A 22,375-nucleotide genomic window follows, 5' to 3' on the forward strand; every position below is an offset into this window, starting at 1 on the left:
TGACTGTAGCACAAAGTTATAAGGCGACCATTTCGTTAGGCACACAATCAGGATTTTTACAGATGTATCACAGGAGCACCAAACTATTGCCAGCTTAGGTAAGAATGTAGAATTATACATTGTCAGATGCTTTAAATATAAACATAATTAAAAAAAAAGTGTGTGTGTGGGCCGAGCATACGCATTTTAAGTGAAACTTCTTTGTCGTTTGTCACAGAAATTTTATTTGTAATGGTGATGTTTCTAATTAAGAATCAAAACGCAAAGAAGTTTGCCTTAGAATGCGTGTTTAAGCTATATTCACTTCTATATTTATTTTGTGTGTGTTGTCTCCGTGTCCTGCTGCTGGTGCGCCGATGCTTTCTGCGCATGCGCGAGAATGGGGGCAGTACCTATTAGGCTTGTGCACAATGATTCTGCCGTAGCAGCTCCCCCCCTCTTTCCTTTGCCTCCCCCCCCCCCCCCGGCGGGGACAAGGCCAGTCCCCGTCGCAACTCCCAGCTGAAGAGGACATTTCGGGGGAGCCAGGGCACAAAATCAGCTTTATAGCGCATGTGTGAGGGTGACAATTGGCTTCAGCGCATGCGCACCGCGGCTCACAACCCCTTCTGCACATGCAAGTTTAGTGTAAGGTCCGTGCAGCTTAGAATGCTGTTTTTGTGCGCATGCGCGTGCACGCCGGTCACGCGCGACGGGTGCATTCATTAGTACCGTGACGTCACTTGCGTTACGGTTTTTCATTACAAGGTAAGGATTTTTTCTGTAGGCGCCAGCAAAGAAGTTTCACTTAAAAAAAAAAAAAGGGGGGGGGGGGGCTGGGATATTGCTGTTTTATTACAAAGTGTCTTATTTTGGGGTTAACAGAATGTTGTTGGATTTTGGGAACTCATAATTAGCATGTAGTTGTGCTTGTGGCATAGTGCTGGTTAATAAGCATGGCACACTATATTTTATTTAATAAAAAGACAGATTCACCTTAAGCAAACTATTATATAGTAAAAATTGGGAGACATGGGACGTAAAAACCTACATTTATTACAAATGAATGGACATGTAAACACTTGGACAATGATTATGTGGAATATTCATGTCACAGTTACAACGAAGCTTAGTGCAGCAAAGCACACATGAAAAAATCCAAACGAATAAAGGCTTCCAAAACCAAATTTAGAGGTATAACACAAATTGCTGTATTCACATTTCAAAATGAGTGCCTGCTATGCTGCTAATACAGAACTGACATGATCAATATTTATCATTGTGCCTTCATTACGGTTTGAATAATGAACAGTTTTCCGAAGACAACATTATAGAGATGCTCATAAGGGCTGTGTAGAGATACTTATAGTACTACTAATAATGTCCTGAGGTTAATCAACCCCTTTCACTGGTGGAAGGAAGTGCAATCTACTGCTCTATAATGTACTGCACACTCATGGTCATTTAAAGTTTACTAATTTATGCACTTCCCTTAACACTTTCGGAAGATCTCACTACAAACTGCGTACACCCATTGTACAACTACTGATGACATCATATGGTACAGTATAAGTGGGTATAACTAATTCAAAGCACTACTTCTATTTAACGCCTTTGCTGACAATAAAGGAGTTAAGCCATTGAAAATGATCCCCACATTTTTTCTTTCCTATACACATTACATAGCTTTTTTTTGTTATGCTGGTTTAGCGATGTGTTTCAGATATTATCAAACTGGATATAATTGCAGGGACATGTAGATTTGAAGCTATGAATATGTACATCTACTTTACAATCCGTTGTATCACTTTCCTAGACAAAAAAAAGAGAAGCATGGATTTCTTATTACTGGTCCAGTATATGCAATTGTGCTATTCAGTTTCTGGGCTTTGTTTCTTGTCCCTTCCTTTCCACATGCACCATGCTAAGAAGATTAAGGACCATATTTCATAAGCGATGCTTTCCCAAAAAAACTCTTTATGGCTTATTCACTTGAATGGGTTGTAAGGGGCCTTCTGTTCCCATGCCGTGGGTGCATTACGTGATTGCACCAGACACTCTGGGGTTGCAGGACACCCGGCACTGGAAAGGTCAGTTATTATTTTTAATTTGTTTTACTAAGACAAGGGGAGATCTTTTTCTAGAAGTTTTCACTGTTCTAATGTTCACGTGGCAGCCTGAAGCTTGGAAGGGGTTTCAAACACATAGCTTCTTCCTTTCGTGTGATGTCCCAGTTCTTTCAGATCTTCCAACACAGTGTGCCTGCACAATTATGATGTTATAATTTCGCATTTTACTCTAAATCCAAGTGTACCTTAAGGTCTGCAGTCCGTATAAAAACCACACAAGTCATACGTAAGTGTGGGTGCAAGTATTAATTTTTTTTTTCCCCTCTAAAAACACGGAAACCAGTATTTAGTACATACATCTTTCTTTACACAAAGTACGATTCACTGTTTCTCTACAATGTAAAAAAAGAAACAATAGAGTAGACACATTTAGGGTAAGGAAGTACTGTATATATTGAAAGTTGTGGTGTTACAAACTCCATTTAAAGCCAACAATATATACCAGTCTTGCCACTCCTGTATTACATGCTCCTACAATGATTTGGTGTGTGACATTTTCCCCTAGATAACACAACATATACTCTCCGAATGTCAAAGCTCCAATAGGATTATGTGGCAGTGATGAGTGCAGAATATCATTACATTTCCCAACAGAGGGAACATCCCCAGCATCTGCATATTGAAACATCTCTGAAAGATTATTCAGCATTGGAGAAACATCGGGGAGGTTGTCATGTTTTTGATTTTAGGAATGACTGAAGCTTTAGTATGAAAACATCAATAAAAAAAAATTATGGTTCCATGCTGGACCTCTGTACTTTGAAGCTTTTCTTGTACTCAATGTACAGTAGCAACCCTATTAAGTAATAATAATAAGCCTTAAAGAATCACGCCCTATCAGTCTTTGCTGTGCAGTTTCACACACATTCTTTGGTTTGTTGGAAAAAAACAAAATCTGTGGTAAACAGTATCTGAATCCCTTTTTTTTTTTTTGTCAAACTAAAAATTGTCTCGTAAAGTACTGTACACAGGAATACTCTTATCTTTGGTGGCAAAAAAAACCCCAGATATTAAATTCTCCATTTAGCTGAAAAACAAAAGAAATGTTTAACCCTTTCGCTCCTGGAGTTTACAGGCAGTACTGAAGGCGTTAAAGAGCAGTAGATGTACTGTAGATTTTCCCTCATGTTATCAGTTTAGAATACCTAAATCACCTTGAAATAAACAGAAATGCAAATAGCAGTCACAATACACTAGTTTTCCTTGAAATGCACCACGGACATGCTTAAATTGAAATGTTTAACTCCCTTTATGTTACAGTTGTCTAATACTTATGTTTACTTCTAATTTAGTATGTTTCTTTGTAGATGATTTAACTAAAGCCGTTTAGCAGTACAGTAATACTGACAGACAGCATCTTACACTATTCGTTTAACACTGAGATGAAGGCAGTGAACATTGATTTGACAACAATGTGGCGTCCTTGACACGGGAGGAAGTTTATGTCAGCCCAATTTCTTCAAGCACACTCCGTGGTGTCTCTGCTTCCTGTGGAGGTAAAATAAGATACAGTGGTAATCAGTGCCAGTAATTTATAGAATGACAGTGTTTAATATGAAGACTTTGTATTTTCAGATTAAGAGAAAACCAGCAAGGGCCCTGTTAATGTCCGTAACCATACGGACAGATGCAAAGTTGAGGGGCACCTCCTCTCCTTCACCATGGCCCACCCAAACACTATGGGGGTGCCATGTCTGTACCTAGACACAACTCATGTTGTTATGAATGTTTGTGGATGCAAAATTCATTGTGCAGAAGTAAACAAGCTAAACACAATGAAAGAAAGCACTCGGAGCTACAACATTAGACAGTCATTCTCTGCCTCAAAAGCTTAGCATTGTAGAACTTCCCTAGAGTAGTCTAATCCTTCCAGGATACCTGGCACAGTTAGCGTTTGCAAGGGCCAATAGCAAACATTGCTACACACCAGCCAAACCAACTCCAAAGCAATGATGTCATAATGACCCAGGCTGCTCTTTTCAGATCATACTCTGTTTAATCAGTGTTGCCAACAAACCATTCAAAACCAGGGCTGGGTGACATTACTGACCTGGGAGTAATTGGCAGGTATGGTAACTATGAAAAAAAAAATCCCTTTCATTGTAAAATTAATTTCAATAATATGGAATCTGAATGGCAGAATGAAACATTACCCAGTTGCAGATGGATAAGCGGATGAACAGGCTCACTCAGAGTGGCATTGGGGAGGTGTGAATCAAATTAAACACTAGAACCGCTATTATGCAGTGTTTTGGTGGCCAGACAGTCTAAATATTAGGTACAGAACACCGTGGGTGACTGCAAGGTAATTACAAATTGTCCAGACTTGCCATCTGCTGACTAACAGAGAATGTGTAGTATGCTTAATCTCTTGGAGAAGGAGTTGCAGATTTGCAGTGTACTCAAATGAGGCAGCCACTAAAGGTCTACAATTTCCCAAACACTGGCTAGTTTTCCCATTTAACAAGTTATATTTTATGTTGGTTAAAACAGTACACCCCGGTATACTTTGTCAGTATTGCTCTTTCAGTTATGTACTGTACTCTTCTCCCGGTTATTGAGACATAGGCAGCAGATCAGTAGTTCAGTACATAGATGAATCTGAAGATTTAAAAAGTATATTTATTTCAAAGATTAAAGATGTAATCCAAAGGAATGGGTGCAGTACAGTGATACCAAAATACTTGAATGGTCTCAACACACAAATATTTAAGTAATAATTATTAGTAGGGAGTCTACAATTACCTCCTAGAAGAAATAGGCAAGAGTAGCGTAGAGTAGACTGCAAACAAGGTTCATTCTTTAACCCTCTACAGTAGTAACCGAAGCTACATTTCGGGTTGCTTTCCATTTTATTAACATTGTGTTGGAACAAAACTACGTTCCGCTAAAAAATGTCTGTGCACTGTAAAAATTATTATTTAATGCAGATATTTTTGCATTTGCTTCAGGTTTGAAAAAATTAAAAAATAGCAATTCTTGTATAATGCCAAGCTTAAAATTGGAGAATCTCTAACCTTACGGGATGTTATAAAATGAGGACAATATCCCTTTTAATGAGATACACCTGCTTTAGTGCTTTATTTATATTAAAAAAAAAACGTTTTTGCAATGGCTTCTAAAAGCAAAGGGCCGACAATGAATTTAATTCTCATAGTTCTACGAGGATATTAATAGCAGTGAATCACGTAGAAGAGGGTTTGCTGCAATGATTGTGGAGAGGATGGTGTTCCCATTTGGTTGAAAGTTGTGGGTCCCTCTCTCCTACATTGCTTGGTCTTTGTGTTTTGCCAGGGAAGATGTAATAAGAAAACAGAAGTCAAACTATTCTGCTTTAACGATGGCTAAAACTAGAAGTTGAATAGTTGTCAGTCTCCAAGTCAAATGCAATACAGCTCAACCCCCTTATAACGCTGTGCTTGGGGTCCAAAGAATCACATTGCGATATAAGCGGATCGCGTTAGAAATAATGTACAATTGTATGCATTGCACAATAATGTATTTAAGATACCAATAATCGTGTTGTAAAGTATTCATAAATACGAAAATTGGGAGCCATGCTTGCATCGCGTCATAAGCGGATTCGCGTTGTAACGGATCATGTTATAACGGGGTTGAGCTGTATTTGGCGGCTCGCAACGTATCGAATAAGGGCCGGAGAGAAAAATGGGTCAGTGAGACCAATTTGTTACACTAAGATAAGTATGAAGTTATATTCATGTATTACTTGGAAAGTGTTGGGTACAATAAAATTCAGTTGTTTTTCCCCATTCAATAACAATGTACAGTATATACACACACAAAAATAATTTCTTCTTACACTCTATTCCATACAGCTTTTATCCAAAGGGACAAAACTATAACCAACATGTTAATATGCACTGAAAAGGTACAACCCCACGTAATAGCAATTTGAACTACTGTAATCGCAGTAGTAGGCTTAAAAAGGTTAAACAAAAACAGGTGACTATAGCCTTTAAAAGAACAAAGTTTACAATGGAATCATTATAACCTGCAGTTTGTAGTGGGCTTCCCAGCCATGTTCATGGGCTTACCCTGCATCCTTTCCTAATGGGCCCTATTAAAATATGTAGATTTGCATCAATACTCTTTACTTTTATAACAATCCCCCACTGAGACTCATTGCTGTAAAGTCAAATAAGAAGAAAATGTTCCAGACTTTGAAAAGTTATTTAAAATGCTTGTGCCTTTTAAAAATGGCACAAATCACCTAATTCAATTGATAAATCAGTTGCGTATTCAATGTGGTCCCAAGTAGCACTGCACAATTAACCAATTTACTTGCAATTGAGTTTCTAGGCCCCAATGGCACTGAAAGGGTTATACCAAAAGTCATTGGTTTTAATACGTTTTTGTATTTGTTTGTTATAAGGGCCATATTATTTAACAAAACATTTTAAAACTGGATGATAAGCAGATGGAATATAAAAGGAATCAACAGGAATCAAAGGAATCAACAGAAACAGTACAGGAGAACAAGAATATACCATGGACAACACGATATGACAAAGACCATAATCAGACAAACACATTTCTATGCGAGTATGCTGCGCTATGCAGTTTAACCTGATAATACAGTGGTGTGAAAAAGAAAGTACACCCTCTTTGAATTCTATGGTTTTACATATCAGGACATAATAAAAATCATCTGTTCCTTAGCAGGTCTAAAAATTAGGTAAATACAACCTCAGATGAACAACAACACATGACATATTACACCGTGTCATGATTTAACAAAAATAAAGCCAAAATGGAGAAGCCATGTGTGAAAAACTAAGTATACCTTATGATTCAATAGATTATAGAACCACCTTTAGCAGCAATAATTTGATGTAATCGTTTTCTGTATGACTATCAGTCTCTCACATCGTTGTGGAGGAATTTTGGCCCACTCTTCTTTACAACATTGCTTCAGTTCATTGAGGTTTGCAGGCATTTGTTTATACACAGCTCTCTTAAGGTCCAGCCACAGCATTTCAATCGGGTTGAGGTCTGGACTTTGACTGGGCCATTGCAACACCTTGATTCTTTCCTTTTTCAGCCATTCTGTTGTAGATTTGCTGGTGTGCTTGGGATCATTGTCCTGTTGCATGACCCAATTTCAGCCAAGCTTTAGCTGTCGGACCGATGGCCTCACATTTGACTCTAGAATACTTTGGTATACAGAGGAGTTCATGGTCGACTCAATGACTGCAAGGTTCCCATATCCTGTGGCTGCAAAACAAGCCCAAATCATCACCCCTCCACCACCGTGCTTGACAGTTGGTATGAGGTGTTTGTGCTGATATGCTATGTTTGGTTTTCACCAAACGTGGCGCTGTGCATTATGGCCAAACATCTCCACCTTGGTCTCATCTGTCCAAAGGACATTGTTCCAGAAGTCTTGTGGTTTGTTCAGATGCAACTTTGCAAACCTAAGCCATGCTGCCATGTTCTTTTAAGAGAGAAGAGGCTTTCTCCTGGCAACCCTTCCAAACAAACCATACTTGTTCGGTCTTTTTCTAATTGTTCTTTAATGAACTTTAACATTTAACATGCTAACTGAGGCCTGTAGAGTCTGAGATGTAACTCTTGTTTTTTTTGCAATTTCTCTGAGCATTGCATGATCTGACCTTGGGGTGAATTTGCTGGGACATCCACTCCTGGGAAGATTGGCAACTGTCTTGTATGTTTTCCACTTTTGAATAATCTTTCTCACTGTAGAATGAAGGACTTTAAATTGTTTGGAAATGGCCTTATAACCCTTCCCAGATTGATGGGCATCAACAATTGCTTCTCTAAGATCATTGCTGATGTCTTTCCTCCTTGGCATTGTATTAACACACACCTGAATGCTCCAGACCAGCAAACTGCTAAAACTTCAGCTTTTATAGAGGTGGTCACACTTGCTGATGATCATTTAATCAAGGGCATTTGATTAGCAGCACCTGTCTGCTACTTAGCATCTTAATTCCTACGGAATCAGTAAGGGTGTACTTAGTTTTCACACATAGCTTCTCCATTTTGGCTTTATTTTTGTTAAATAAATCATGACACGGTGTAATATGTCATGTGTTGTTCAGCTGAGGTTGTATTTACCTAATTTTTAGACCTACTAAGGAACAGATGATTGTTATTATGTCCTGATATGTAAAACCATAGAATAAAAAGAGGGTGTACTTTCTTTTTCACACAACTGTATATTGGATACCTTTACACATTGGATAGGTTATAAAAAATAAATAAATAACGAAGATGTGTGTGTTTTTAAAAAGATCAGATAACATTGAGAAAAATACTTACTTTAGCATCCTAAAACAAGGAAAGACATACAGAAAAGGAAAGGGAAAAAAGAATATATTAAAGCAGTAATTTTGTAGACAAACAATTTTAGAATAATTGCTATAAACCTGTTCCAAAGACAGTTGAATTGTGTTGAGTAGAGTAAAATGCTTTTGCTGAATTTATAGACTAATTGCTATACTAGCAAAAATTGAAATCTAGGGCTGAAGGAGCGGTTCAGTGAGTGAAGACACTGACCTATAATAACAACACTAAGTTTGAAGCAGAGGAACCTGATTCAATTCCCTGTGTCAGCTCCTTGCGACCTTGGGTAAGTCACTTCATCTCCCTGTGCCACAGGCGCCAAAAACATAGATTGTAAACTCATCTGGGCAGGGACAGTGTCTGTAACAATTCCTATGTGCTGCTTGCTGTGCACTATACTATCATTGTGAAGCGCTTTGAGTTGCATTGGGAGAAAGGCACTATGTGAACCAGTTATTATTAAAAGTGCTATGAAATATATTTATTCCTGCTTCACAGGTCCATAATGGATACTTTCAATAGAAACCTATACATATCATTAGCAAAAGAAAGATAACTGCAAATCATTTTTTCCCTGTTATATGCATATACTAGCAGATAGTACAACATAGTAGTGAGGTGTGCAGAGTCAGGTGCCAAGAATTCAAATGACAAAACTAAATATGGAGCAGTGCATTACAGTACAGAGAAGTTTACTTAATCTCACGCAGTCACATTTTTGATCCTTAGAAAAATGTTAATCTGTCCGGCTATAGTAACGAAAAGTCTTTCATTATTTCCTTCAGGGTTACAGGAACCGCAATGAATGCACAAGCGATTAAAACTTTGAGGCTTCTGAAGATTTTAGCGGAATAGCAATAAGGTACTGCAGGAGTTTGGTCACCATAAAATAATCCAGCTAAGAAAACTCTGAGAATACTGTGTTATGTTTAGTGTGTAAGATTTCAATAACATGCTGTGCAAAATAAAGATGGAACATTAACTTAATATATATATCGATACGTACACACGTCAGGAACCGTGAAACAGCAATTCGTGCAGCTCGGTTATTTTCCGGGTGTATATATCTTTTTTGAGCGAAACCTTGACACTCCAAAGGAGTGAAACAGTATAGCCACTGGTGGCGAACTGAAAGCGGTGACATCATTGTCATAGGATATTGCAGATTCAGATTGGGTTCCCCCTAAACCATCTTTGTTTTCCATTGCAAGTATTGGGCAAATTTTTTTTTCCATTATTTACGTTCTTTAAAGTACCTTAATCATTTTTTTTTTTTAAACAGAAAAGAAAATATAGGACCCTTTCAGTGTAAAATTGGCAGGCTGATTATTGGAGATAAGGAAAAAGCAGAAGCATTAAATAAATTATTTGCCTCTGTGTTTACCAGGGAAGAATCAATTTCAATAGTAGCGCCGCAGGAGGAAGCCACAACCTATATATTAACTAACAATTGGTTAACTGAGGAAGAAGTTCAAAGGTGGCTTGATAAAATTAAAAGTAAATAAGGCACCTGGTCCCGATTGCATACATCCAACAATTCTTAAGGAGTTGAGTTCAGTAATAGCCAAACCATTGCATTTAATATGCAAGGACTCCATTTCCACAGGCTCAGTACCACAAGATTGGGCTAAAGCAGATGTGGTGCCTATATTTAAAAAGGGAGCTAGATCACAACTGGGGAATTACAGACCTTTAAGCCTTCAAGTAGCTTCAATAGTGAGGAAGCTACTTGAAGGTTTAATATGGGATAATATTCAGGAATACCTAATGGATAACAAAATTATTAGTAATAGTCAGCATGGATTTATGAAGGATAGATTATGCCAAACTAACTTTATTTGTTTCTTTGAGGCGGTAAGTAGGAATTTAGACCAGGGTAATGCAGTTAATGTGATCTACTTAGATTTTGTAAAGGCTTTTGATATGGTTCCACACAAGAAGTTGGTTTACAAATTAAAGCAAATTGGACTCAGTAAAAATATATGCACCTGGATAGAAAACTGGTTGAAGGAAATACAACAGAGAGTTGTCATAAATGGAACTTTTTCAGGTTGGGCTAAAGACGTGAGTGGAGTACCTCAGGGATTAACTTTTTTTATTAATGACCTTGAGGTTGGCATGGAGAGCAAAGTCTCCATCTTTGCTGACGACACTAAATTGTGTAAGGTAGTAGAATCAGAGCAGAATGTAATTTCTCTCCAGAAGGACTTGGAGAGACTGGAAACTTAGGCAGGTAAATGGCAGATGAGGTTTAATACAGATAAATGTAAGGTTATGCATTTGGGAAGCAAGAACAAACAGGCGACTTACAAATTTAATGGGGATAAATTAGGGGAATCCTTGATGGAGAAGGACCTAGGAGTGCTTGTAGACAGCAGGCTTAGCAAGAGCCCAAAGTCAAGCAGTAGCTGCAAAGGCAAACAAGATCTTATCTTGCATCAAACGGGCAATGGATGGAAGGGAAGTTGACATAATTATGTCCCTTTATAAAACATTAGTAAGACCACACCTAGAATATGGAGTATAATTTTGGGCACCACTCCTTAGAAAAGACATTATGGAACTAGAGAGAGTGCAGAGAAGAGCCACCAAATTAATAAAGGGGTTGGAAAATCTAATTTATGAGAGGCTCGCTAAATTAGATTTATTTACATTAGAAAAGAGGTGTCTAAGAGGGGATATAATGACTATATACAAATATATTCGGGGACAGTACAAGGAGCTTTCAAAAGACCTATTCATCCCAAGGGCAGTACAAAAGGACTCATGGTCATGGGTTGGAGGAAAGGAGATTTCACCAGCAACAAAGTAAAGGGTTATTTACAGTAAGGGCAGTTAAAATGTGACATTCATTACCCATGGAGACTGTGATGGCAGATTACAATAGATTTTTTCCAGAAAAGGTTGGACATCTTTTTTAGAAAGGAAAGGTATACAGGGATATACCAAATAAGTAAACATGGGAAGGATGTTGAGCCAGGGAGTAATCTGATTGCCAATTCTTGGAGTCGAGAAGGAATTTATTTTTCCATTTATGAGATATCACTGGATTATATGTCACTTGGGTTTTTGTTTGCCTTCCTATGGATCTATGTACTGTAAGTACTGATATAAGATAAAGTATCTGTAGTCTAAATTTAGCATAGGTTGAACTTAATGGACGCATGTCTTTTTTTCAACCTCATCTACTATGTAGCTATTCCAATTACCCATGTGTCTATCACAGATAGGCAGAGCACAGGGAAATGTCACAAGGTGAAAAGGGGTTATAGCTCTTGTACAGGTAGATGGTTAAAGTCAGTTTGGGCATTTAGATCAACCATCCCAATTTCAAAACCTGATTCTGAATGGACCTTTCAGTGTTATCACTAGGTATATCGCAACCTTACCTGTTGCTAAGTGGGCAAAAACTATGCAAGACTTCTGCTTGCTTATGTACCATACACATGTTAACACCAGTTTACTGTATTCACTCTGCCCACCGCATCTACTATTAATATACTTTACACTTCTCTGAAATTCTAACAATTGGCTTTAGAGCACCAATCCGTTGCTGCTCGTTTTGTGCGTGTGTTATTCATATTGGAGGCTCTGAGAGGTCCCAAGAGCTCAATCGTGTTGCACTGGTTCCCAGAGACTCCCCCAGTTACCCATCATTAGGAAAAATAGAGAACTACAAATTATTATCATTATCATCTTACTCTTAAAGAAGTAATTCATGCAATATCCTACTTGTGCATTTGTCTAAATAAATCAGTTCTGTCGTATTAGATAATACTACTTTTTTTTTAATTCAACAATTAATACAATTTTTAATGAGTTTTAATATACTGCACATCCTTTGATTTCAATAGCAGGTTTTAGCAGCCTTCCCTAGCAATGCAAGATATTTGCAACTTTCCTATATGTGATAATTTGTTGCCAATATTCCCTGCAGTTTTGAGCCGCTTTATGTAACAATAGATAATGTTACCGTGGTAATATAAGAATACATTGTAGCTGCTGAGTTACACTGACTGAACGGTTGATTGAAACTGAAAAGCAGCCATTAAGTGAACCCTGGGAAGCAGGATCTTTGCTTATCGATCTTGGGAGAACGAATCGATCTGGAGCTTAAGTAATTCGTTTTCAATCAAAGTTAATCAAAGGGTGCATGTACAGTATAAAAAGTAAAAAATAAACATTTTCTGTTGTGCCACTTCAACTGCCTATTTAATACTGAAAACATATTCGTGAGCTGTGCAAAGCCTGAAAATATTCAGCCACTGTGTTTCAAATGACAAAACTATGTATGGAGCAATGCATTACAGCACAGACGTTTGCTTCATCTCACACAAATCTTTGATCCTTAGAAAAATGTTTATCTGGCCGCTACAGTAACGAAAAGTCCTTCATTATTTCCTTCATGGTTACAGGAACCGCAATGCATGCACAAGTGGCTAAAACTTCGGAGCGTGTGAAAATGTTTATTGCTGTGCCACTAAGTACTGCAGGAGTTTGGTTACTAAAAAATAATCCTGCTAAAAAAGCTGATAATACCGTGTTATGTTCAGTTCAGACGTGTTAGATTTGAATACCATACTGTGCAAAATAAAGATGGAACATATATATAAAAATAGGAATTCCTTACCAGGCAGACCGGTGAATCCAAGACCACGCAGCAAGAAAAAAGCACTGCCTTGAGAAAGGTCCTGTTTAAGGACCGAAACGTCGGTTGTATGTGCCTGTCTTCAATACATCTTTTGATATTTATACTGAGTGCTGTCTTTTTTTCTTGCTGCGTGGTCTTGGATTCGCCGGTCTGCCTGGTAAGGAATTCCTATTTTTATTCATTGCTTTATGGGACTAGCACCTATCTTCAACATTTCTGCAAGTGCCATCTGACTCTGTATACTAATATATAATATATATATATAATCACATACACACACATACATACACACACAGAATAAATGATTACTTCAGTATTAGGTGATACCTTTTTTATTTGGACTAACACTTTATATCATAGGACAAGCTTTCGAGAGTTCTCCTCTCTTCCTCAGGTCAGCAATACTTGTTTACAAAGGAATCTATGGCTAAAACAGGTGTTAAGAGAGCAGAAGAAAAAAAAAACAGGTGTACTGTAGATAAGGTAGGGTGAGAAAGTGATGTTTGAAGATATATATACACTATATATAATACTTTGCTGTGGAGATTTTGTGTCCCTTTTTTACCCACCATAACTTAACTAGGTGTGGTGAAACCTATCCCTGCTTCATTTTGCAAAGCCAGTATAACCAACCCCACTGAGGAGACCCATTAAGGTCGAAACAGCTGTCTGTGGGTAGGTTTACTGGCTATGCATCTTAACCCAGGTTGTGCTCAAAGCTGTGACCATGCAGCAAGCCTAAGCTTTTAGAGGACCATGTTCAATGGTTTTGAAGCAAAAGGTGGCACTGTGTGCTCATGTGAATGTCATTTCCCAGAATCCCTTGCTGCAGTGGAAGTGGTGTGATAATGGTGAAAGGCAGGGTTGCAGACCTGTCTAAGACATGCAAATGAGCATACAGTAATATTTCCATTTTCTATATGCTTTGCTGTGGAGGGGTTTTGTCACTTTTTTTACCCACCATAACTTAACTAAGTATGGTAAAACCTATCCCTGCTTCATTTGGGAAAGCCAGTATAAGCAACCCCACACTGAGGATCTCCATTAAGGTCGAAACAACTGTCTGTGGGTGGGTTTACTGGCTATGCATCTTAACCCAGGCTGTGCTCAAAGCTGTGAAATGCAGCAAGCTTAAGTTTATAGGGAACCATGTTAAATGGTTTTGAAGCAAAAAGATGGCACTGTGATCATTTGCATGTAATTTCCCAGAATCCCTTGCTGCAGTGGAAGTGCTGTGTGATAATGGTGAAAGACAGGGTTGCAGACCTGAGCATACAGTAATATTTCCATTTGACACACACAATTTTTTTTTTTTTTTTTTTAAGACATGCCGGTATATATTTGTTTATCTTGGGACTCCAAGATACGGGATCCAGAGAGGTTTCGTTTTGAAAATTCCTTATAAGAAATTATTTTAAAATCGGAGAAACAATATGGCCACTGGGGCACGGCTCACCCCAGCATCAACAGACAACCATGACATTATCGTGAGATAACAATGCAGGTTTCGATTCGACAATGCCACAGCCATCTTTGTTTCTCCACGCAACTACAGTACTGCCAGAAGTAAAAAAAATGTAATATCTCAGCAATCAGAAACTTCCCGGATCTTGGTGTCGTGGTTCATCGCATAGGAACCCCTGGTTCATGCAAGAAACAAAAACCCTTTCTTTTTGGGGGAGGACTTGCTGCTTTAAAACTTTTTCGGTTTTATTTTTACTTAAGTGTGACTGATATTTTCTATACAAAATGTAAATATAATTAGCATTTATCAGGGCTTCCTTATTCTTATATAAAATATCATCCAGATGTTGGCAAGGTCATCAGAATTGCCCTCTCCGATAGTCACCTTTGCTGCTTACACAGTATGCATCCGTTAACTAATGAGGACAGAGCTATCATTTATTAGTATTTCATGCAAACTCAGCACGAACTCACGGTGAGGAGCCAACAGTATATAAAAAAAAAATGTGCCAGTCACTTAAGCACCTGTATTATTGTATTTTAGTCCTATGAGACGTTCCAATAAGTAGAACTCGGAGTCAGCAAGCTCCGTAAGTGTAATGAATATGTAGTAAAATAGCTTGCCTAATGGAATGGCAGTTTAATCTTTTTATTGAGGCTGTTTAGCTGTAAGAACAATCCCTTCAAACTCAAGCTGTGAAAGGATTCAACATGCAAGAAATCTGCAAAGCTTTGACATACAGTAGTGATGCTGTTTTGCAATGGATTGTGTTTACTGCTCCGAGTCAAAATCACCCCAATTAAATATTTTTCATACATAAGGGATTGTTTATTCACAATTATTGGCATAGTGTAAGCTGTATACAAACAACACAAAGGCACAGAATGAGACAAAAAGTACTGTGTAATGAATGGAGACAGAAGGGGAGCGCAAATAAATCCCTGGTATATGAAAAAATAAAAATACAATATAGTGCAACAATGTTTATGATGATATTTTTTTGTGTTGAAGATTTCTTTGAACTCGGGACTCACATTCTTTCAAATAACATAATGCATCTCCAAAACTGTGGCAAAATCAATGGTGCGGGATGTCCTGTGGCTCAGTCCTCTCTCAATGGTGTGGTGTCCCTCAGATCGGTGTATGGACAGTGGTACATAGATGTAAAACAAGAGCCCAAGCATAGTGCAACCCAATAGTGATAATATCTGCTTTATCTAGTAAGGCATATGGACGTACACTTGCATCATAAAAACATATCATGGACACGTACGTGATAAAAGCGAATACTCTCCGATTCTCACCGCCACCCTCCGCTCAGATCTCTCTCCCGTCGTGTCACTTCCGGTTTCGTGGCGCGCTTCTGGTCTACGATGCAGGAGGATCACGGGTGTGATCAGGTGCAGGTGGGGTCAGCAGGATTCTAGCAACGACCCTACTAGTTTCGCAGGGTTTTGCTTCGTCAGGAGAGATCTGAGCTGAGGAGGGCGGTGAGAATCGGAGAGCAGTGCTGTATTCGCTTTTATCACGTGCCCACGATATGTTTTTATGATGTAAGTGTACATCCATATGCCTAATTAGATACACCATTGAGAGAGGACTGAGCCACAGGACATCCCGCACCATTAATTTTGCCACAGTTTTGGAGATGCATTATATTATTTGAAAGAATGCGAGTCCCGAGTTCAAAGAAATCTTCAACACAAAAAAATATTATCATAAACATCGTTACACTATATTGTATTTTAATTTTTTCATATACCACCGATTAATTTGCGCTCCCTTTCTGTCTGCAAACACCTTACCAAGAGGAAACACCGCGGGACCTTTCCTAAAGGGTTTTGAGCTGCGTTTCTTTATTCACTTTTGCACTTATTCAGTCACTTGCATATTTGTATATATTCATTGAATGAAATCACCCCTGCCGAGGAGGAGGGTGAATCAGCAGGCCCGACCACGCAGCAAAAAGTTGCAAAGGCTGGACTGGGCTATAAAAAATCTTTATTAAAGCATGGATTAAAAAACAAGAGGAGGGGTAACAGCCCCCCGCGCTTCTAACGCGTTTCACCCAATATGGGCTTTCTTTGAGAAAGCCCATACTGGGTGAAACGCGTTAGAGGTGCGGGGGGCTGTTACCCCTCCTCTTGTTTTTTAATCCATGCTTTAATAAAGATTTTTTATAGCCCAGTCCAGCCTTTGCAACTTTTTGCTGCGTGGTCGTGCCCGCTGATTCATCCTTCTCCTCGGCAGGGGTGATTTCTTCCTGTGTCTGCATACAGCGAGGAGCACACACACCCGGATGAAACAAGGACTTATGTGAGTACTTTGTTACTATTATTCAAGTGGGAGCTTCCCCAGGTGCACTGGTTTATCAAGTTGCTGGATTTATGTAAGGGGTCTGGGTGGGTCTCAGGACTTCCCCCAGACAACCCTTCACATCCTTGCCGGACCGTGTTCCAACTAGGGGTTAATCTACACAGCTCCACACAGCACTTCATTACAATATTATGTGATCCGGATGCAGCAATTTATTTGAACAAGTGGATATAATGCTCTGTAGGACTCGTTAATTGAGGGGACCTTACCTCAATATTCCTTTAGTATATTCATTGAATGTTCACTGTTTTCACTAGTACTGTATATCACTTTCACTGGCATTACTTCCTCTGGGGAGCGCTGTTTAACGGTTTTCTTTCATTTTAATGAATGGAGAGACTGAATAATAAATGAAGTGAGATCCATGGTCTTGGACTGAGCCACCTGTGCTGAAGCAGGGATAGCCTGACAACCTGACCTGTTGGTGGTCCTTGAGAACTTGAGTTGTCCACCCCTGGTCTTAGGACAATCACTCCAGGTCTTTATCCGTGTATAAAGCAAACGACAATGACAGAACATACTGTCACAGCCCTCTGGCACTCTATGTGACATTACATATAGTCAAGATTAGGTCGGTGTGGGCGTTTGAGCTGGCTGGGATTGTGTGTGCTACTTTATCCATGTATATACCCCATGTCTATATTGAACCAATACTCTCAACTGGCTTGTGCTCTTGTTGAATCTTTTGAACAAAAATAGATCTTTAATTACTCTCTTTTCTGGGGTATTGAATGTACATGTCTCCTTTCAGTCTATAAAGTTATAATGTAACCCCTGCCAGAAGGGACTGCAGCAGATTACAAAAGGTGTATGGGTGATGGGGGCAGCCTCTCCAAAGACCAATAGAAAAGCATGGTAGTTATAGGTTTCACTTTCATGACAGGGAGCATGTGATTGCATGTGTAGTGATCACGGTCAGGCCTGCAATCTCGGGCAAACACAGACACAATCCCCCCCACCTACACACAGTGGAATAGCTGGCCCGGCAATCCTATGGGAGACTCATTATTACACTATTTTAAAAAACATTTTAGCCCACTTCTTGCGCTTGCCCCATTTCCCAAGGCAAACGTATGTAGTCGAATATTGCACCTCAACATGAACCACAACGAAAAGGCATTCAACTGAAACAGAAAAGCATGCACAAACAAAACTTTATTTTAGACATGCCAACAAAAAGTACCATATATTATTTGAAAGCAAGCAAGATGCAGATAACAAAGACGTCTTGCAAAGCTTAGCACATAGCACTGAAAGCAGGAAAATAGCCCAACAGGGTATTATATTAGTCATTTGGTTTTATATCCCTCTTAGTAGACACAGTATTATAAATGGCTAAAGGCTTTATAAACAGCAATAATGAAGTTATAAACTGTTAGTTTGTACAAGGAGTGGCCAACTCCAGTCCTCAAGAGATTCGAAACGTTCAGGGTGTCAGAATATCCCCGCTGAGCCACCTGTGCTGAAGCGGGAATATCCTGAAAACCTGACGGTAGCTCGAGGACTGGAGTTAGCTACCCTTGGTTTATACCGTTTGGATATAGACCTAGCTGTTACCATTGCAATAATCTCGTTTTAATGTGTGGATGGCAGTGGCCATTTTAACTTCATTGGATATATAATTTGCTGAAAATTTGCCTCCCGAGTGCAACTACAGAATTTAAAAAGGGTAACATTGCCAATTACAGCTGCGATAGGACTTTGCAATGATAACAAAACAATTGTATTATTAGAGTAGAGAGGATTGCTGCTTTATACGGTCAAGTTTTGTTGGCACCGCAATACTAGGTTGTGGGTACACACATGGATCAAACTAACCAAACCTGCGCACCACAGGTCAAAAGTTACGTATTCCCAATTTCTCTACAACCACACACAAAACAATTCAAAATACACCTGTGAACGTTAAAGCAATGTATCTGCACATGGGCAGTAGTGGTTTTTAAAGTGTTGATTTACCAAGATAAGATGGTGCTTTACTTCCAAACTCATTATGATGTTGCCTTAGGTATTTTTTCCTTAATATGAACTTCTTTGGATGGCTAAATATGGCCCATCACATACTATCAAATTATATACATATACATATACACACACACACACACACACACACACACACACACACACACACACGCACACACGTACAATACCGTTCGCACGGGAATCAGCAGACAGCACTCAGGTTTTGATTTGTAGAACAAATATTGTGGAAAAGAAAGACACAAATCACCAACGTTTCGTACCCACTAACGGGACCTTCCTCAGGGTTTTTTTTTTAACGAGGTCAAATAATTGTAACTACAACAACAAATTGCTCCAAGCTGATAGATGTTAAGTTAATTAAATTTACAGTTTACTATAATTCTTATGCATGCGTGTGTGCAGATGTAGCCATTGTTATTGCAGCCTGTGGCGTGCTGCAGTGAGACATACACAACGCTCCATGGTTAGAAGCGGCCATGGTTTTGAATCAGCCAAATGCAAGTCCATCACATTATTTCACCCACGCGAGAGCACCACGGGTTGCAGTAACGTTTGGTTTGTTTGTTTGTTTGTATGCATGTGCGCGCACACACACACACACACACACACACACACGAGACCTGAGCGTTGGATCACATGGGATTTGTTCATAACATACTGTACAATTAATGGCTTCAGTCTCAGAGGACTATAGCCTCCAGGTAATAAAATGGTTCAGTAAGGGTACAGTATCTTATCACTACCTCAGTGGTGCTTAATTCCACTTCTCTAACTGAAGAGGTCAACTCCAGTCCTCAAGCCCCCCCAACAGGTCAGGTTTTCAGGATATCTCTGCTTCAGCACAGCGTGGCTCAATCAGCCCCAGCATCAGCACAGGTGGCTCAATCAGAGGCTCAGTCTGATTGAGCCACCCTGTGCTGAAGCTGGGATATCCTAAGAACCTGACCTGTTGGTGAGGTGGGGGGGGGGGGGAAGGGGACTTGAAGACTGGAGCTGCCCCCCTCTTGGGTTAGTACATCGGCTCACACATGCAGAGGTTAAAATGAGAGGGGGGGGGGTGGTCTTGAGGACTGGCGTTGAGCTCCCCTGCTCTACCTCACACATATTCCAAGGCCTCACTACTCTTTTTTATTGGTGTGTGAATGGTGGCTGTGGTAATGTTTCATGTCAGACCTTGTAGGTGGACGTCTAACTGTAGTGCAAATGCCACTCGACAAAACCATACATAAAGGAATCTTCTTTGAAAAACATTACACGCCAGAGACCAGACTACGAGGACTTATTTCTCACGCTAGTACAGCTGCTTTAAATTCCAAACATTGTGTAGTAAGCAGCTAAGGTAAGAAGGTGTTAATAGACCTGGCTGGTGCACACTTAAAATGCATTGCCTCATGCATAATTATGTCAGGATCATATGCCTACAGATACAGACTGCCATTTAGTGCAGTGGTGCTCAACTCGAGTACTCAAAACCCTCCAACAGGTTTTAAGGATATCCCAGCTTCAGCAGAGGAGGCTCAATCAGCGGCTCAGAGGTGTGGGGTCTTGAGGACTGGAGTTGAGCACCTCTGATTTTGTGCATTGTTAACCAAAGCCACTTAGGATGCAGAACCGTGTTGTCACACAGACCAAGATCTGTCAGAGAAATTTGGCGAAATAGAGAACTAATTATTAAAAAGTCAAATTGTAAAATGAATTATAAATCAGTTCAAATCAATAGCAGTTAAGACTGGATCAGGTGCATTACCCTGACCTTACTGAATTTACATTGCTAAAACCAAGTCCCTACACCTAAAGCTAATAATTGTTTTTGTGACAATACTTTTCATTGAAGCCAACACATACAAACAATATATAGATCTCCCCGCAGATTGCCTGAAACCGTTTGCATAACTTCATATACGGAATCCCCTGAAATGAGCAAACGTCATCCTTCGCTTTACTAACAGGACAGATGTGGTATTCACGCCGATGTAAAGTGTTGCGTGACATTTAATACATGTGAAAATCAGACAAAACAGGCATTAGCTCCTAGGGGAAAGCTATCCTATGGCAGAAACTGAATTAATACAAGAATAAAATAAACCCCTTTCCTGGCCACTGTGACTTTGCCATTCTCTCTCTCATTGAAACACTTTTGTTTATTTTAAAGAAGCAGCACTGTACTTACTCAGAAATGCATACTAGAGAACCAATGAGCTGAAATAACTTAATATCACATTTTTTAAATGTTCAGTTTGTTTTTCACAACAGAAGGATAGTTACAAATGGCAATGAAGCCATTACATAATTAAATAGTACTTTGGCATAACAACTTGCTCTCTAAACACAAGCAACAGCAATCCTAAAACCAGTAATGTCTATTTGGGTTTTAAAAGGAAATAAAAAAAATCAACTCTGCAATAAAGCTGAGCTGCAATAAAAGCTTTAACAGTGGGCTAGACTCATGCATGAAACAGATAAGACGGAATACATACATACTATGAATGAAACACAGAACATTTAACAGTTATGATAAATACTGCTATAAAGCGAGATGGACGGTTTCACCAATTCAAGGCCTTTTTTCCGCCATGTTGAATCCAAGTCAAACTCCTTTGATATTCTGCATGCATGGAGAGCGGAGTCATTTAATACACGGGCACATTAAAGTATTCATGACGTGGCTACAAAAGAAATGCATACGTTCACATACAATACAAATGAATGGACGTTTTCAAGACTACTCCAGAGATTCAAGTCCTGCTCGAAGCAAAACACACAGGTAATCTTATTATGAATCAACAGTTGTCTATGGACAAGTAAGCAACACTTTGTAAGTGGAATCAAAGAGGAGGATTACAATTCATTATATTGATTTTTGGTAAAATGGGTTGGTTAATAAGATTAATAGATTTGCTAAACGCTCTCCCTCTCTCAAGAAGTGTAAACTTGTTTTCCATATTTTTAAAACTATTGCCAACATTTATTCTTATATTATATAATGGATCGAACTACTGAAAAATAAATCTAACTTGCCGATTTATACCCCAAAAAACACACTGAACAAATACCCCCGCTTCAGCTTAAATGATGTGGTAGGTGTTGGTGCTTAAAATGGGCTAAATACATAGAAACCAGAGAGAAAAGACCCCTGTGTAGCACTATCACCTTGTGAGATGATTGATTAAATAAAACATATTTTTTATTTTTATTAGGAACAAGTTAAAACAATGGGGTTTAAAACAAGAATGAAATAAATTGTCAATTGTTTTAACTTGTTCCTAATAAAAATAAAAAATATGTTTTAATTAATCAATCATCTCACAAGGTGATAGTGCTACACAGGGGTCTTTTCTCTCTGGTTTCGGTTTATACCCCAGTAAATAGTATGATGCAATAAAGAGACAATACATTTTTTTAAAAATCATAACTTTTATATTATTATTATTATGCACCTCATCCAATCCACAGAAATGGCAAAGT

The 22,375-nt window shown here is 38.9% G+C and overlaps 1 protein-coding gene across 10 annotated transcripts in view; it reads right to left on the reverse strand.

The window, feature by feature from the left end:
* Positions 1–1,015: 1,015 nt before the first annotated feature.
* AP1S2 (adaptor related protein complex 1 subunit sigma 2) overlaps positions 1,016–22,375 on the reverse strand; it is a 58,128-nt gene continuing 36,768 nt past the window's right edge. For 4 of the 10 annotated variants that reach the window (XR_012800409.1, XR_012800408.1, XM_075594126.1 and 1 more), the window contains one exon: positions 18,066–21,576. Coding sequence is in view for 4 of the 10 variants with exons in the window: in XM_075594124.1 (XP_075450239.1) it covers positions 21,541–21,576 (36 nt within the window). In the remaining 6 variants the exon portion in view is untranslated. Of the gene's footprint in view, positions 3,597–18,065; positions 21,577–22,375 lie in introns of those variants that run through there. The other 6 variants (XR_012800411.1, XM_075594125.1, XM_075594123.1 and 3 more) reach the window with 2 other exon arrangements.

This window comes from Ascaphus truei, chromosome 3, assembly GCF_040206685.1.
Source record: "Ascaphus truei isolate aAscTru1 chromosome 3, aAscTru1.hap1, whole genome shotgun sequence".
Lineage (NCBI taxonomy): Eukaryota > Metazoa > Chordata > Amphibia > Anura > Ascaphidae > Ascaphus > Ascaphus truei.